Source organism: Lithobates pipiens, unplaced genomic scaffold, assembly GCF_037356315.1.
Source record: "Lithobates pipiens isolate NorthernLeopardFrog02 unplaced genomic scaffold, aLitPip1_a1.2 Scaffold_30, whole genome shotgun sequence".
NCBI classification, from domain to species: domain Eukaryota; kingdom Metazoa; phylum Chordata; class Amphibia; order Anura; family Ranidae; genus Lithobates; species Lithobates pipiens.
Genome location: NW_027507791.1, coordinates 133,138,667 through 133,155,990, shown reverse-complemented (window position 1 = coordinate 133,155,990; position 17,324 = coordinate 133,138,667). Strand labels below are relative to the sequence as shown.

At 42.3% G+C, this 17,324-nt stretch overlaps 1 protein-coding gene across 1 annotated transcript in view; it reads right to left on the bottom strand.

The window, feature by feature from the left end:
* Positions 1-1,717: 1,717 nt before the first annotated feature.
* Positions 1,718-17,324, bottom strand: part of BAHD1 (bromo adjacent homology domain containing 1) — a 154,471-nt gene continuing 138,864 nt past the window's right edge. Inside the window, exons 6-7 of the mRNA XM_077464884.1 lie at positions 7,910-8,001; positions 1,718-3,190 (exon numbers count right to left, since the gene is read on the bottom strand). Coding sequence (XP_077321010.1) covers positions 3,001-3,190; positions 7,910-8,001 — 282 coding nt within the window. The 3' untranslated portion in view covers positions 1,718-3,000. The remainder of the gene's footprint in view (positions 3,191-7,909; positions 8,002-17,324) is intronic.

Below are 17,324 nucleotides of genomic sequence, written 5' to 3'. Positions count from 1 at the left end.
GTACCAACCCCAAATGTATGCAAAGCACTATACACTAGGGAAATGGGGAATGGTGAGGAGCACCAGGGTTTTAGGATACCCAATAACAGGTAAGAGTAGACACAAAATTGGCATAAAAAACAATTTTGTGTCTACACTTACCGGTTACTTTTTGGGTATCATAAAACCCCAGTGTGCCTCACCATTCCCCTAGTGGATAGTTTTTTTATTGAATGCATAAATCAAAAATATAAAGTCATGGTGACAGCTTCCACAAATATACCTTCACAGGCTCACTTGACGTCATCTTGGATGGAGTTAAATGCCAATATCTCAGCTGACTGGTCTAAATTTGATCACAGCCCTCCAGTCCTGAATTATTAAACAATGCAAACGAATATCACAGTATTAAACAGGCTATATATATATATATATATATATATATATATATATATATATATATATATATATATATATATATATATATTTATTTATTTATTTAAAAAAAAAAAAAAAGTTCTGCCAGGTGGCTCAGTCAGTAATAATGTCTTATAAGTATAGAACTCTTTGGTACTGTCAAAATATCCAAAATTTCTCTGGGAGCACAGAATTATTAAAGCGTGTTTCTGAAAACTCTTTCCTACGGCCCTGGTTTTTGTGTTCCAAATTTGGCTTGGCTAAAACTGAAAATGCAGATCTCCAATTTAAACTAGTGATTACAGAATCTAGAGTATGGATACAGTGTTATTTATTCATTAGTGCAAGCTACAGAGTTCATCTACCAGCAATCTCATTTCATGTTCCCTGGTATAAATGTCCTTTGGTTTTTTTTTTTGTTTGTTTTTTTTTGTTCTTTTTTGTGGGTTTGTTTTTTTTGTTTCACTCATTAAAATTGAACAGCTGTCTTTCTGATAAATAAAAGTATATCTAGATTGTATACACATAAGGCAAATGGCAAATTGAGCAATCAGGTAGCAGATTTTTTTTACAATGCAAGTCATATCATTAGTCTCTTGTAATGGCCAAGGAAGGTGACATCTTTCTTTCAGAAGGCCAAGTCAGTAAACTTTGATAAAACACTACCTTGAAAATAAAGCATCCTTCAAGTCATTATTGGTTTAAAGTACTCTTTTCCCTGAAAGGGCTAAACGCTGCTACTGATCACCTCTGTGCAGTGGAGTGTTATGATCCTTTTTAGGTAATTACCCGGCAAGTTTGCCTACGCACAGAGCAGTTCATTACCAGGGTTCTTCCACTGTGAGAAAGGCTCATTCAATGTGAAAATGAAATGTAGGATTAAAACGAAGTCTATGGGTGTTACAAAAAAATATTATATCCCCGGTATAGCAAAATAGAAAATCTCACCACCCACCCCTGGCCTTTTGCGGTTTCTAGTTATTCTGTAGCTATGAGGGCCTGACAGACAAAATTCTGTCCATTACAATAGTGAAAGAATACCATTATGTCAGCACACAGCTTCACTGAAGATACACACGGATGCTCTAGCTTTGGGTAAAGGGAGTGGTATGGGTAGAGGATACACCCCTTTTGTTACATTGAAGGGATAGAGGTCAATCAAAGAATGTTTCTATTATCCAATCAATGCCTTTAATTTGAACTTGTAAAAATGTGTACAGACTTGGAGCAACCTAATGTGGGCTGAGCCAATCATAAAGGGTAAAGTGGACTATGAATTCACTAGGAACCAATAAGAATGAAGAGACATGTTACGGCTGTGTACAGAATAACATACCCTATATCTGTTATGACAGGTTTTCAAAACTTTTGTTTCAGCTAAAGAAATAACTGCCACTATTATGTTCTGCATTTATATCCACTGTAAATCTTGCAGCTGAGTTGCACCTGAAAATAATGAACAATTTGCTGAAAAGTAATTTCCATTTTCTGTGACTGTATGCATCTTGTGGCAGGAAACGCAAGCTGAGCAATGAAAATGTCATCTGGTTCCTGTTAAACCAACATTTGCCATGTAGGTGACCCTGTCATCAACCTTCCTGCCCAACATTTGACTGAAAAATGTAAGGAGTAAAGCAGGAATTATCAGCCTAACAGTGGCTGCATCCAGTAAGATGCAGCTACTGTTTAGGTAATATTCTGACAGCCATTGGTGCCAGCTGTTAGAATACGATAGCCGCAACAGGAGATTCGTCCATTCACATTGTATAGAGTTGAAAAAAACGCGTTAAGAATATCTAATACTGTATGGCCGGCTTAAACCAGCCAACCACAGCCAAAAGAATAGGAGAGCTTTAAACTGCTCCACAAGTCAGAAGGAAGCAAGGTACATTTTATATTGAGGAACCCTTTAAATAATCCATTGCAGACAATACTCAAAGTAATTAAAATAGCAATATATAACTAAAATTGACTTGGGTTCTAGTAGTAACTAAAACATATATGGTGGTAAATTGATCACTTCATTGCTGGGGTGTGCTATAAATTAATAAAAGGGCAGCAGGAATGCTTTATAAGCAACATATACTTCTCAACACAAATGAGGAGAGTCCGCACAAATTAAAAACAAAACCTGTATAAATGTGCAGAACTAATGTCACTTCTATGTGGATTTAATGGGACCTGTGTGACATATTAAGGCATTTGAACCAAACTAAGTCCAGTCATGCACTAACGCATCTCTACACAACCTTGCACACATGGTTCCTGTCCTGATTTACTGGCTTATTTTTCCCCAATATATATATATAATATATATATACTTTAATATATTTATATATATTTATATGTTACATATATATTTTCTCATTTTCTTTTTAATTACTGCTCATCTCTAACGAAGTGCTGTGCTTTCAAATGCTGAGTACTGAAACCAGTGTCTGTTCCTGAATCCAGAGCCAAGTGGCTACTACAAGACGTTCCCATCTCCCCTCTGTGCTTGGGGTGTTGCTGGGATGTTGTCTGAAAGAGTCTTGGGCTGTAAAGGCCTCGCAATCTGACGACAATTTTGCATGTAGACGCATTCACCTGAAGCTCAAGTTTATATTATTGTGGGTTCTTCAGGATTCGACCATGTCTGAAATCGTACACATGTCGGCAAAGGAATACTAACTCGGAGTCGGTGCTGTCTGGAACCCTGCGATGTATGGGGGTGCAATACTCTTCTGAGGGCGGGACAATCAAGGCTTTCCTGTTCGGACAGCCCTCCCTTCGACGCTTTACCAAGGCACAAAATCTATGGGGGAGGGGGGAAACAGAAGTCGTGAATTAGTATATGTACACACACACATAGTTATTACATAAAAAACGATTGAGTATATATACACACACAAATATTTATTACATTTATAATGCATACATACACGCTACTGCGCAAAAAAGTTTAGGTAGGTAGGGAAAAAAAAAAATGCCGTAGTTCAAGACTGCTTTCAGAATTAGAAGTGTTAATAATTTTCATCAATTAAAATGGAAACCTAGAGCATTTTGCACCCCCCCCCCCCCCCGCCACTTTAAAATGTAAAAAACACCCCCCAATGTCTTTGTCACTACTGTGTACCCCTCTCAACAACGGCACCTCTGGGCCCCTTTACATTACACAACACCCCCTACAGCTCTGGACCCCTTTAAACAGCCCCCCACTCCCCCCTTTCTGGAGCCCTGCATGTTACACATTGCCCTTAGGTGCCCCCCCCCCCCCACATATTACACATTGCCCCTTTCTACCTTACAGGGGCATGCATGCAGAGCTGGAGACACAGCAGCGCTAAACAGAGGGCGAGAACTGCTAGAGTTAATTTTTTATATTAACCACTTCAGCTCCGAGCCTCTTTTGGATACTTGCTTACAATTTAAAATAGGATTTATTTATTTTTCCCTCAGTCGGCAGCCAAGCAGCCACAGGAGAGGACACGATCATCTCTGCCTCTACCGGCGGGTCTGGTAAGCGGTGGAGACAACCAGCACACAGCGAGAGGGGGTTGGTACCTCTTCCGCAATGATAAAAGTGATCTCGTGGGGAATCCACCCGAAGACCACTTTTATCTTCACGAGAAACGCACGCCGCTCCCAAAAATACTGGGGTTATGGCAGCTAGCTTCTGCCATAACCCCTGTATTTAGTGCCAAAATATCGACATAGGTGCATGGCGAATTACGTGAAGTGGTTAACCAGCTGACTGGTTGCTAGGACAACCTAGCAACCAATCACCTGCTGGTTAACTTAAAAAGCAGAGTGAAGCCGGCGGACGGCCCTGGGTGTCAGTCACCCAGGTACGGTCTGCACTCGGGCACCCTGTCGCAGCTCACCTCTCCCTGCCCTGGCTGTCACAGCGCCGCAACCGGTGCCTGGCACTCCGCTGTCACCGCTTCACTCACATGGGGGGGTTGACATCCCCCCCATATGTGGCACCCGGTGTGGACAACAACCCCCCCCTTTGGTATGCCACTGACAGACACTCACATGAAGTACACGCGTGAGTACGGACATACCCCAGAGTGTACATAAAGTGTCTCACAAATATGGACAGTGGCGTCGCAGTACTGGGACCCCTTGAGTCACCCCTATTCCCTCTGGTGCATACTTCTGCTGAACAAACTTCTGGTAAACTGGTGCAGCCTATGAGAGCCAGCTTCATGGAACGACGGAGGACACCACAGGCTTGTCTCCCAGCCCTGTTCCTTCACAGAGATCTCCCTCAGAGCCCATGGAGTGGAATGCTTTAGCTCCCATTAGCAGCAGCACAGAGCCAAAGCAACAAGAAACAAAGTGCTGGGAGGGCAGCCGGCCACAGCACTCTATGCTTTCTCACAAACTACAACAGCCAGGTGGGCACAAGTGCCAAAGCCAGACCATGCTAGCCGGAATCTACATCAACCTGACCCTGCGCCATGGTAATAGTGAGCGAGACCACCCCACCTCCCCAGGGGCCATCCCATCCCTCTGGGGACAGAGAGCATCCCACTTCCCCTGGGGACAATGACTACCCCATCCCCCCTGGGGACAGGGACCTCGGGGAGCCAAGACTACAACATATCCAATTTTGGGATCGGACAGGTTGCCTAGGTAACCAATTATGCCTGTAAATGACTACTGTAATGCAGTACATACATTGAAAAGTGAAAAAAAAGATATTGCTTCACTTTAAGTATATTTTCGTTTTACATACATGCTCTGGTCTCATTGTGTACTGAAAAGTCGGGTATGCCTGTATGTTAACAAACAGGGCTCTGGGGGGGGGGAACCATCACTTCCTGGACTCCTTCATGTTCTTAGAGGAGTTTACATTTGAAAAAAATAAATTAAAAAAAAAACATTTTTAAAAAAGTCAGCAGCTACAAATACTGCAGCTGCTGACTTTTAATAAATCAGACACTTACCTGTTTCAGGGTCCAGCGATGCGGGGGGTGGTGGTCGAAGCTCCGCTCGTCCCCCCCCCTCCGCTTGTCGGCGCCGGCATTGCAACTGCGGGCACCCGGCTGTGGCTTCACAGCTGGGCACCCACTGCACATGTGCGAGCGACAGTGATTGACCGCTCAGTCATCTGGGACCTGTCACGTGTACCAGATAACTGACAGGAGGGAGCAGAGCTGAGCCCTTCCTGTGCCAAGGGGAAGTGATGTCAACCAGTCGAGGCACTGAAGGAGGCAGACTACGAGGGACCCCCCTAGCAACAGGCATTTAGAGGTAAGGTAATACTTTTTTTTTTTTAGGAATTGAATTTTTTTTTGTGTGTGCGCACCACCATTGGGTGTATGTTTGGGATCTTTGGCTGCACAATAAACGTTGGGCACACCTCCCTAATGGTATGGCAGGATGAAAAAAAATTTGCCTGACTAATTCTTCAACTCCATTTGCAGACTTCCAAACTTTCAAGGAACCCTCAACATGCTTCACGGCTGACTACAAACACTCATTGTATCGGTCTCCATCCCTTTGGTGAACAAACTACCTCCTGCCAAGTCAAATAATTCAAATTTTGACTTATCAGCCTAGAGCACTTTCTGCCATTTTTCTGCGCCTCAGTTCCTACGCTTTCATGCATAGTTGAATTGCTTAGCTTTGTTTCCACGTCGAAAGTATGACTTTTTGCTGCATTTCTTCCATGAAGACCACTGCTTGTGTACCTGGATTCCCTTGGTTTCCACCAGGTCTGTGGTGATGGCACCGCTGGGCATTTTTCGACGAATGAAGGGAACCAAGGTTGCACCGATACCACTTTAAGACCGAGAGGGGATATGATAGCGATGTACAAATACCATACTGGTGGCCCTAGCATAGGGGAAAAACTTTTCACATGCGACCATTCACTAAAATTAGAAGAGAAGTGGTTTAACCATAAACTGCATAGAGGGTTTTTACTCTGAGTGGCAAGGATGTGGAATTCTCTTCCACAAGTGGTGGTATCAGCAGGGGGCATTGATTGATTAAAAAACGATTAGATGGGCACCTTAACTGTCACAACATACAGGGATATGCAATGTACTATTAACAAGCACATTCACATACCACAGGTGGAACTGGATGGACTGAGGTCTTTTTTCAACTTGCCAACTATGTAACATCATCCTCTCCGTCATAAGACAGCGATTGGACCACTTGAATCATCAGATATACACTTTCATACGTTAAAGCTGTGGGTATGTTGCGCTGGCTAAGCTAGAGAGGTAGGAGGGGCTGGGGAGCAGTGTAGAGATATGAATCAGTGGGTTGGGGGCCTAACAGAGCAAAGTGACAATGTTTCTTTAATGCGCATGCGGTAATGCACTGCAACACACCAAGTTTGGGAGCACCGTCTAGGAGCAGCGTCACATGCACCATATGGTAGTGGACGATATACCCACTATGCAATACATCGGAGCACATGCTGTGCATTGTGGTGCACTGAATTAAAAAAAAAAAAAAAGGTCATGTGCATTATTGGGTGTGTTCAAAATTAATGCATTAACAGGCTTCTGGTGTTATGTAATGTATGCACTGCACTATGTGTATGCAATGTGTGGTTGAGTGTAACGTGTTTGTTGGGGAAAGTGGGAGTTTGTTTTGTTTTCCCCCATTATGATTGCGTGATGACAGTGTATACACCAGGCGAGACAAATCATCTTTTGGGAAATACTGTATCTGAGGTATAAACAGAACCCATATGAGCTAGAGAAATAGATTGAGGATAGATCATCTACTTGGCTGCAACTTTGAGCACTTTTGAAATAATTTAGAAATGAAAGCGATCAGTGTGTATACTTAGCATTCTGAAGGTATGCTGAAAATGAGACTGGCAGGAAGACAGAACACCAGTCTGTTGACTGGTGAGGAGGGAAGAGCAGAAGGCAGAGACCCGGTTGGGGGGGACAGAAGGCGGGGGCCGGGGGATCAGAGGGCAACAGAAGGCGGGGGCCGGGGGATCAGAGGGCAACAGAAGGCGGGGCCGGGGGATGGAATGCAATGGAAATGGAAAACATCAAAAGACAGATGAAAGATTCTTAACATAATTAGATGCAGGGCTTTTGGTTTGGTGGATAAATCGGCAACAAAGATTTGCCACAGGGATAGCTTAAGGAGCATAAACATTTTGGTGTCTAGTTGCAATATGGAGACTCTGGGGTATTTTCCTGGACATTGGTCAGGAGGTGGTAAAAGTTTGATGGAACATATACTGCTTTAACCTACCTCAATGTGTAACTTGATACTGCATTTGCATTTGAGTGATTTGGAGGTTTTACAGGTGTAACAATATATCATTTACAGTTTAATAATAAAGAGCCTATAGTTTTACTTGTAAAACAGTCAAATATATGTAACAATATACTTACTATTTATACACACAGTTTAATAAATGAGTAATAAAGATCCTATAGTTAATTTAATTTGTAATAGTTTACTTTGAATTAGAATAATTGCTTACAAGTGAAAGATCTCCTGTTTGGAAGGAAACAATGTATGGGGGATGAGCACTCCCTACCTGCAGTACTCTGCAAATGTCAGGACGTAGCACTTCTCTTCGATACAGGCAATACTGTTTTCATCCTGATGACGGGAGGCAAAGATCTCATTCTATGAGGAGAACAAAATGAAGTGGGTTCTTTTTGTTACCTTCATACATTCATAAACAACTGTACAGTGAGGGGAAAAAAGTATTTGATCCCCTGCTAATGTACGTTTGCCCACTGACAAAGAAATAATCAGTCTAACTTTAACAGTAGGTTTATTTTAACAGCGAGACAGAACAAAGATATCCAGAAAGACGCATTTCAAAAGATATAAATTGATTTGCATTTTAATGAGTGAAACAAGTATTTGATCTCCAACATATCAGCAAGATTTCTGGCTCCCAGGTGTATTCTATATAGGTAACGAGCTGAGATAAGCAGCCCTTAAAGGGAGTGCTCCTAATCTCAGCTTGTTACCTGTATAAAAGACACCTGTCCACAGAAGCAATCAGATTTCAATCTCTCCACTATGGCGAAAACCAACGAGCTGTTCAAGAATATCAGGGACAAGATTTTAGACCTACACAAGGCTGGAATGGGCTACAAGACCATCGCCAAGCAGCTTAGTGAGAGGGTGACACCTATGGTGCAATTATTTGCAAGTGGAAGAAACACAAAATAAGTCAATCTTCCTCAGTCTACATGCAAGATCTCACCACATGTAGTTTCAATGATCAGGAGAATGGTGAGAAATCACCTTAGAACTACACGGGAGAATCTCGTCAATGATCTCAAGGCAGCTGAAACCAAAGTCACCAAGAAAACATTTGGCAACACACTACTCCATGAGGCCGGGTTCACACTATAGCGATGCGGGAACGCCGCGAATCCGCGGCGTTTACCCGCATCGCACACCTCCCGCCGGCAGTTCACACTGCCCTATGCGGACGGCTGGGAGTGTCAATGTTATGTTGATGACACCCCCAGATCCGTCGGCATATCGCAGTGCGATCTGCCGACTCGCACAGGAATCGGATCGCATGGTGTGAACCCCCATGCGATCCGATTCTGTTGCGGACCCAAAAAAGGGTCCCGTGCGAGTTTGCTGCGGGAGCGCTGCGAATTCAGCCATACTATCTGTATGGCTGAACTCGCATCGCTACGGAGATCGGATGTGATTTGCTGTGCGAATCACATCCGGATCTCCCCCCGCAGCGGTGTGAACCGGGCCTGAAGGAATGAAATCCTGCAGCACCCGCAAGTTGCCCCGGCTCAAGAGAGGACACATACAGGCCCGTCTGAAGTTTGCTAATGAACATCTTAATGATTCAGAGGAAAATTGGGTGAAAGTGTTGTGGTCAGATGAGAGCAAAAATCAATCTCAACTCGCTGTGTTTGGAAGAGGGGGAATGCTGCCTATGACCCCAAGAAAACCATCCCCACCATCAAACATGGAGGTGGAAACCATTATGCTTTGGGGATGTTGTTCTGCTAAGGGGACAGGACAACTTCACCACATCAAAAGGGACAATCGACAAGGCCATGTGCTGTCAAATCTTGGCTGAGAAATCCCTTCCCTGGGCATTGAAAATGGGTTGTGGATGGGTGTTCCAGTATAACAACGACCCAAAACACACAGCCAAGGCAACAAAGGAGTGGCTCAAGAAGCAGCACATTGAGGTCCTGGAGTGGCCGAGCCAGTCTCCAGACCTTAATCCCATAGAAAATATGTGGAGGGAGCTGAAGATTCAAGTTACCAAACATCAGCCTCAAAACCTTAATGACTTGGAGAGGATGTGCAAAGAGGAGTGAGAAAAAATCCCTCCTGAGATGTGTGCAAACTTTGTGGCCAACTACAAGAAAAGTCTGACCTCTGATTGCCAACAAGGGTTTTGCCACCAAGTACTAAGTCATGTTTTGTGAAGGGGTGAAATACTTATTTCAGTCATTAAAATGCAAATCAATTTATAAAACTTTTGAAATGAGTTTTCCTGGATATTTTTGTTGTTTTTCTGTCTCACTGTTAAAATAAACCTACCCTTAAAATTATAGGCTGATCATTTCAGTCAGTGTGCAAATGTACAAAATGAACAGGGGCTCAAACACGTTTTTCCCCTCTCACTGTATACACAAGTAAAACATGCTAATTTAGTGCACGCAGTTTACACAGACAAGCACCTTTACAAGAAGCAAATACAATAAATCCAGTTGGGAGCAGTGACTAGAACTATGGCATATAAACAGCAGGGGTGTAGGGTAAATTAAAAGCATCTACATGGGAAATCATTAAAAACAAAACCATATGCAAAATGCAGAAAAAAAAAATGATATATATGACATGAGAATGTGCATAATAATTACAGACATACCCCGCTTTATGTACACTCGCAAATATGGACACATTGGCGTTTATGGGAAATCTTGGTTGGCTTCACACGACACTGCTCCCGAAACATAAGTGACAAGGATACATAACTTGGGGTGCACCAAGAGGGGACCCCGAACATCTGATTTGAAATCAAAATCTGAATCTGATTTTGGGGTCGGCCAGCTCGCCTAGGTAATCAGTTATGCCTGTAAATGACTATTGAAATGTAGTATATGCACTGAGAAGTGAAAAAATGATTGCTTCACTTTAAGTACATTTTTGTTTTTTCATACATGCTCTGGTCCCATTGTGCACTTAAAAGTGGGGTATGCCTGTAAATTATTTCTAATGTTTGTATACTCAGTTATCACATTAGCTTCTCCGATTACACATTAGGGAGGAAAGCTTATGACTTTTTCAGAATATAATACAAGTTATTTTCATTTAGTTTGCATTAAAGTAGAGCTGCATGATTAATCGTTAAAGAATCAAGATCACGATTCAACCCTCCTCTGGATCTTAAAAGCATTTCCTCAATTCAATGCAGAGCCATTCTCTGCTTACTGCTGACCGCTGTCTCAAAAAGCAAAAACAAAACAAAAAAAAACCTGGCAGCCTACCAAGTTTATCACAACATCGCTTAAGCTTAGGCTTAGGTGGAGTTAAAGCGGGAGTCCGCCGGGACTCCGTGTTTTTTTTTTTTTTTAAAAGCCAGCAGCTACAAATACTGCAGCTGCTGACTTTTAAAATAGTGAAACTTACCTGTCCAGCGCGCCCGCGATGTTGGCACCCGAAGCCGATCTCTAGATCGTCTCTCGGGTGCTGCCGCCGCCATCTTGGGTATGGGAATCAGGAAATGGAGCCTTTCGGCTTCATTTCCCGGTTCCCTACTGCGCATGCGCGAGTCGCGCTGCGCAATAAGGACGGTCCCCGCTGCTTCTGGGATCTCTGTGTTTCCCAGCAGGCAGCGGGGCACTTGCGGAAAGGGGCGAGCACTTGCGGAAAGGGGCGTAATCTACGCCCCTTTCCGCAGAGAGCTATCCCGGAAGTGGGTGCCGATACCTGTACTGTACAGGTATCTGCACCCCCCTCCCCCCTGAAAGGTGCCAATTGTGGCGCCGGAGGGGGGGGGGAGGGTTCCGATGAGGGGAAGGTCCACTTTAGGGTGGACCTCCGCTTTAAAGAGAAACATCATACATTTTCGTTTTTAGCTCAAAGGAATGAACCATTTTAGTGGCGCTTTTCGGCTGCTGGTGGGTGCTTTTAACCCCCACTAGCTGGCAAAAAGGGGTTAATAGCACTTTGCAGGGGGCCTCAGTAGTGCTGGCCATTGATTTCAATGGCAGGGGTGTTTTAGGAGCAATGTATTCATAACTCCCGCAATGCCTCTAGGCTTTCACACTGGAGAGGCAGGGGAGCCTTTAGCTAAACCTTTTTCTGACACTTGTTGCTTATAAGTTAAAATCTTTTTTTTTTGCTAGAAAATTACTTAGAACCGCAAACACTAAAAGGCTAAAATTGTGGTTGCAATATTTTATGTCACATTATTTGCGCAGCAATCTTTTAAACACAATTTTGGAAAAAATACTTTAACCACTTTAGCCCCAGAAGGATTTACCCCCTTAATGAACAGGGCATTTTTTGCAATACGGCACTGAGTCGCTTTAACTGACAATCGTGCAACATTGTACCCAAACAAAAATTATGTCCTTTATTTTCCCACAAATAGAGCTTTCTTTTGGTGGTATTTGATCACCTCTGCAGTTTTTATTTTTTGCGCTATCAAAAAAAAAAAAAAAAAAAGTCAATTTTGAAATAACATTTTTTTTTTACTTTTTGCTATAATATCCAAAAAAAGTAAAACAAAAAAACAAAAACAATTTTTTCATCAGTTTAGGCCAATAAGTCTTCTACATTTTTTTTTAACCAAAAATATCGCAAAAAGCAAATATATTGATTAATTTGCGCAAAACGTATAGATTCTACAAAATAGGGGATAGATTTATGGCATTTTTATTATTATTTTTTCTTTTAGTAATAGCAGTGCTCAGTGATTTTTAGCGGATCTGCGACATTGTGGTGGACAGATCAGACACTTGACACTTTTTTGGTACCAGTGACATTTATACAGTGATCAGTGCTATAAAAGTGCATGGATTACTGTATAAATGACACTGCCAGGGAAGAGGTTAACACTAGGGAGCGATTCAGGGATTAAATATGTTCCCTGGGAGGTGTTTAACTGTGGGGGGAGTGGACTGACAGGGAGTACAGGGAGATCGCTGTTCCTAATCACTAGACTCCTGACAGAACGGGGATCTGTTTGTTTACATTGACAGATCCCTGTTCTGGCTCTCTGTGGATCCATCGCGGGTGGGCGGCAGACATCATGGCCATGCGCATCGGCTCTAGCGATATGCGCTCGCCTACTGTAACTATTACACAAAGCGACGTACACCTAAGGAGATTCTCGCAATAGAGCCGACCTGCTGCAGTATAACTACAACGGCTGGTCAGAAAGTGGTTAAAACAGTAAAGTTAGCCCGATTTTTTTGTATAAATGTGAAAGATGTTATACCGCGAGAATCGTGATCTTTATTCTAAGCAAAAAAATGTGACTTATTTTAGCCAGAATCATGCAGCTCTACATTAAAGGTATGCAGATAACTTTTGGTGTCAATGAAGCAAATTTCAGTTATGTTGCATTAAAATGTAGAGAAGAGAGAGACAATAACCACGTCATCAGCTTTGCAAGTTTAAAGTGGGAAAGAAATTTGGATATAATAAAAAAAAAAAAAAAAAAAAAAAAAAAAAGATATGCACAATGGAAACACCCAAAGAATTGAAATAAAGGGTCTCTCAATTCAGATGAATTGAGGCAACTAAAAGGCAGACACGTGTGAATACAGCATGCTGTACAGATGCAGCATAGGGATAATAAAACATGGCGGTTGAAGGACCGACAGTCTCACATTTACAAGGAGATAGAGGACTTAAACCCAGATCACATCTGCAGTCACAACACAAACAGAAACTACTTGGTTAAACGACAACTGTACCTTTATTGTTGTCCTTTAATCAGTTCTCTTCATAATAAAAACCAGAACGTGCCTTATGGAAAGCAGCTCCCAGTACAAACACTGGCTAGACACACATTTAACCCTTTGAATGCCCTAGATGTTTAAGCCCTTCCCAGTCAGTGTCATTAGTGCAGTGTCGGTACATATTTTTAGACTGATGAAGAGTGTTTTTCCTTGAAATGAGTAAGCCATTTTTGGATCCTGGATGGCATCTGCTTGGCGTTGGACTACTCTAGGTCCCACAATTTATTGCCCCATGAGATGACATTACGCTGTACATCTGACTGTATGCGAGTAGGTTTTTAAATTTTACTTAAAGTACCCCCTGGGATAATGCACTAGGCTGGTGAGCCCTCTTGTTTTTTCACAGTGGTTACCCCAGTCACTAGAGGTCAGCAGTGCCTGGCACTTTCCTTGGCCTTTTAAGAAATGAGGCACATGTGAAAACGGACCTTAGCCCACCAGTTATGCACAAGAAGTGTGGTATTATTCTAAGTGCATATTTTTAGCAATGATCACTACTGTAAATTAGGGTTACTGGTTCCCATAAAGTGTCAAATTGCCCACCATACTATTGCAGTCCCTCTACAAGCCGCTGAGAGAGTGTGAGCGTTATATCTCTATCTATATAAACATAAACACACTCAAACTAATCATTATACACTTAATATATAGCAAAATGCATATTGGCCTAAATTTATGAAGGCTGACTGTTATCGAATAGATTTTATAGCAGAAAGTAATATCGTTTTTTTCAAAATGTTGGCATTTTTTAGTTTCTAGTGAAAAATAAAAAATAAAAAAATAAAAACCCAGTGGTAATCAAATATCACAAAAAGAAAGCTCTATTTGGTATCCGTTTATGAAGCAGTGGAAAATACCTACTACTCCATTCACAGATGAGATCAGATCTCACTCCTGTGAGTGCCAGTTTATGAAGCGGTGTACATCGCTTCTCCTTTTGTATAGTGAAGCGATCTACAGACGCTTCAACAAATGGACAATGCTCCCCGATACTGGAATCCTGTGAGACTTAACGAGATTACAGTACCAGAAATTCACCAAAACAACGAGGTGTCGATTTATTAACCACTTCACCCCTGGACCATTTTGCTGAAAGACCAGACTATTCGGCACTGCGTCGCTTTAACTGACAATTGCGCGGTCATGCAACGTGGCTCCCAAACAAAATTGACATTCTTTTTTTCCCCACAAGTAGAGCTTTCTTTTCGTGGTATTTGATCACCCCTGCGGTTTTTATTTTTTGCACTATAAACAAAAATAGAGCGACAATTATTTTTTTACTTTTTGTTATAATAAATATCCCCAATATATAAAAAACGTTTTTTTCCCTCAGTTTAGGCTGATACGTATTCTTATACATATTTTTGGTAGAAAAAAAAATAAAATAAATCGCAATAAGCGATTGATTGGTTTGCGCAAAAGTTATAGCGTTTACAAAATAGGGGATAGTTTTATGGCATTTTTATTAATTTTTTTGTTTACTAGTAATGGCGGCGATCAGCGATTTTTATTATGACTGCGACATTATGGCGGACACATCGGACATTTTTCACACATTTTTGGGACCATTGTCATTTATACAGCAATCATTGCTATATAAATGCAGTGATTCATGTGTAAATGACACTAACAGTGAAGGGGTTAAGTGTTCCTAGGGGTGTGTTACTAACTGTAGGGGGCTGAGCTTTCATTTAGTAAACACTGATCTCTGCTCCAATCACATGGAGCAGAGATCAGCGTCACTAGTTGCTAGGCAGAACGGGGAGATGCTGTTTACAAAGGCATCTCTCCGTTCAGCCACCCCGTTAGACGATCACGGGTATGCCCGCGGCAATTGAGTCCGGCCACCGGCGCGCTCGTGATAGCAGTGCAGCAAATTTAAAAGGACATACAGGTACGCCCATTTGCCTGCCCGTGCCATTCTGCCGACGTACACCGGTCGGGAACCGGTTAACCACCTCGCGCCCGCCCTATAGCCGAATGACGGCCGTAGAGCAGGCGCGTTCGTCCGGGAGGCCGTCCCTGGACGTCCTAATGTTTATTTCCGCAATGCGCGCTGCCGCGGGCGCACATCGCGGAAGTTCTGTGTTCGCCGTGTCCCCCGGGGACAGGCACACATATCGCTGTAAACGGCCAATCACAGCGGCCGTTTACAGCGTGATCGGCGTGTCCAATGGGAGATGATCTCCCTCCTCACACAGACCGTGTTCTGCCTTGAGTTGATAAAAAAAAAAAAAAGTGCCACCCGCCCCCAGCAGTGCCACCTGTCATCAGTGCCACCTGTCATCAGTGCCACCTGTCATCAGTGCCACCTGTCATCAGTGCCACCTGTCATCAGTGCCACGTATTAGTGCCACGTGTCTTCAGTGCCACGTGTCTTCAGTGCCATCTGTCATCAGTGCCACGTGTAAGTGTCATCATTGCTACGTATCAGTGCCATCTGTCATCAGTGTCATGTGTCATTGTCCTGGTGCTTCAAAAGTGTAATAAATAGTCAACAAGTTAGATGTGTAATTTATGTTCCTAGAACACATGATGGCGCTACCTGCATGTTGGGCCTCTCTATGTGGCCAGGCTGTGAAAAAGTCCCACACATGTGGTATTGTAATACTCAGGAGGAGTAGCAGAATTTTTTGGGGGGGTGTCATTTGTGGTATACACATGCCATGTGAGAGAAATAACCTATTACAATGACAATTTTGTGGAGAAAAAAAAAAAATAAAAATCTTAATTTTGCAAAGAATTGTGGGAAAAAAATGACAACATCAAAAAGCTCACTATGCCTCTTACTAAATACCTTGGAATGTCTACTTTCCAAAAAGGGGTCATTTAGGGGGTATTTGTACTTTCCTGGCTTGTTCGGGTCGCAAGAAATGAGATAGGCCACCAGTACATCAGATGTGATCAATTTTGTGCGATTCGCACCACAGCTTGTAGACTCTCTAACTTTCACAAAGACCAAATAATATCCACTAATTTGGGTTATTTTTACCAAAGATATGTAGCAGTATAAATTGTGGCCAAAATTTATGAAGAAAAATTTATAATTTGCATAATTCTGTCACAGAAACAAAGAAATATGCGTTTTTTTTCAAAATTTTCGGTCTTTCTTCATTTATAGTGCTAAAAATAAAAACCCCAGAGGTGATCAAATACCACCAAAAGAAAGCTCTATTTGTGGTAAAAAAAGGACAAAAAGTTCATTTGGGTACCGTGTTGCATGACTGAGTAATTGTCAAAGTGTGAGAGCACCAAAAGCTGAAAATTGGTCTGGGCAGGAAGGGTGTTTAAGTGCCCAGTAAGCAAGTGGTTAAGCAGTGATATTATCACTGCTCAGTATACGGACAGACAGCCCACTTAATGTTAATAAAATAGTCCCTCGACATTTTTGAGTAAATTTTATATATATATATATATATATATATATATATATATATATATATATATATATATATATATATATATATATATATATATATATATATATATATATATATATACACACACACACACACATACACACACACACACACACACATAAAATGACAGGGGGCCATGGTTACTGTCTTGGGGGGTCTGATCGAGGTGGAAGGAAGTTGATAATCTTCTTTATCGTACATCACAGGACACAGTAATAACTGTATTAGGAACTTCAGGAAGTTCAATTCCCCATACCAGGAGTACCTCTGTTTTTTTCCCCCAGTGTCTTAGGTGTTGGTCACGTGGAAAGATGTGCTATGCTGAGCTTCACTGAACTATTCCTTACTGGGGCAAGCCATATAACCGGATCCATTCAAAGTGTCTTTTCTAGGCCCAATTGAATGGTACCCGGGCCTTGTGTCCGAAACAAGGTTTTGCTTGTAACGCTTCTTTTTAGAGAGCTGGACTCCGGGATCCAGTATTTGTTTTCTTCAGCCATATTCCTGACAGGGTGCTTTTTACAGGGCCAGGGCTGTGGATCCCCCAATATAAAGG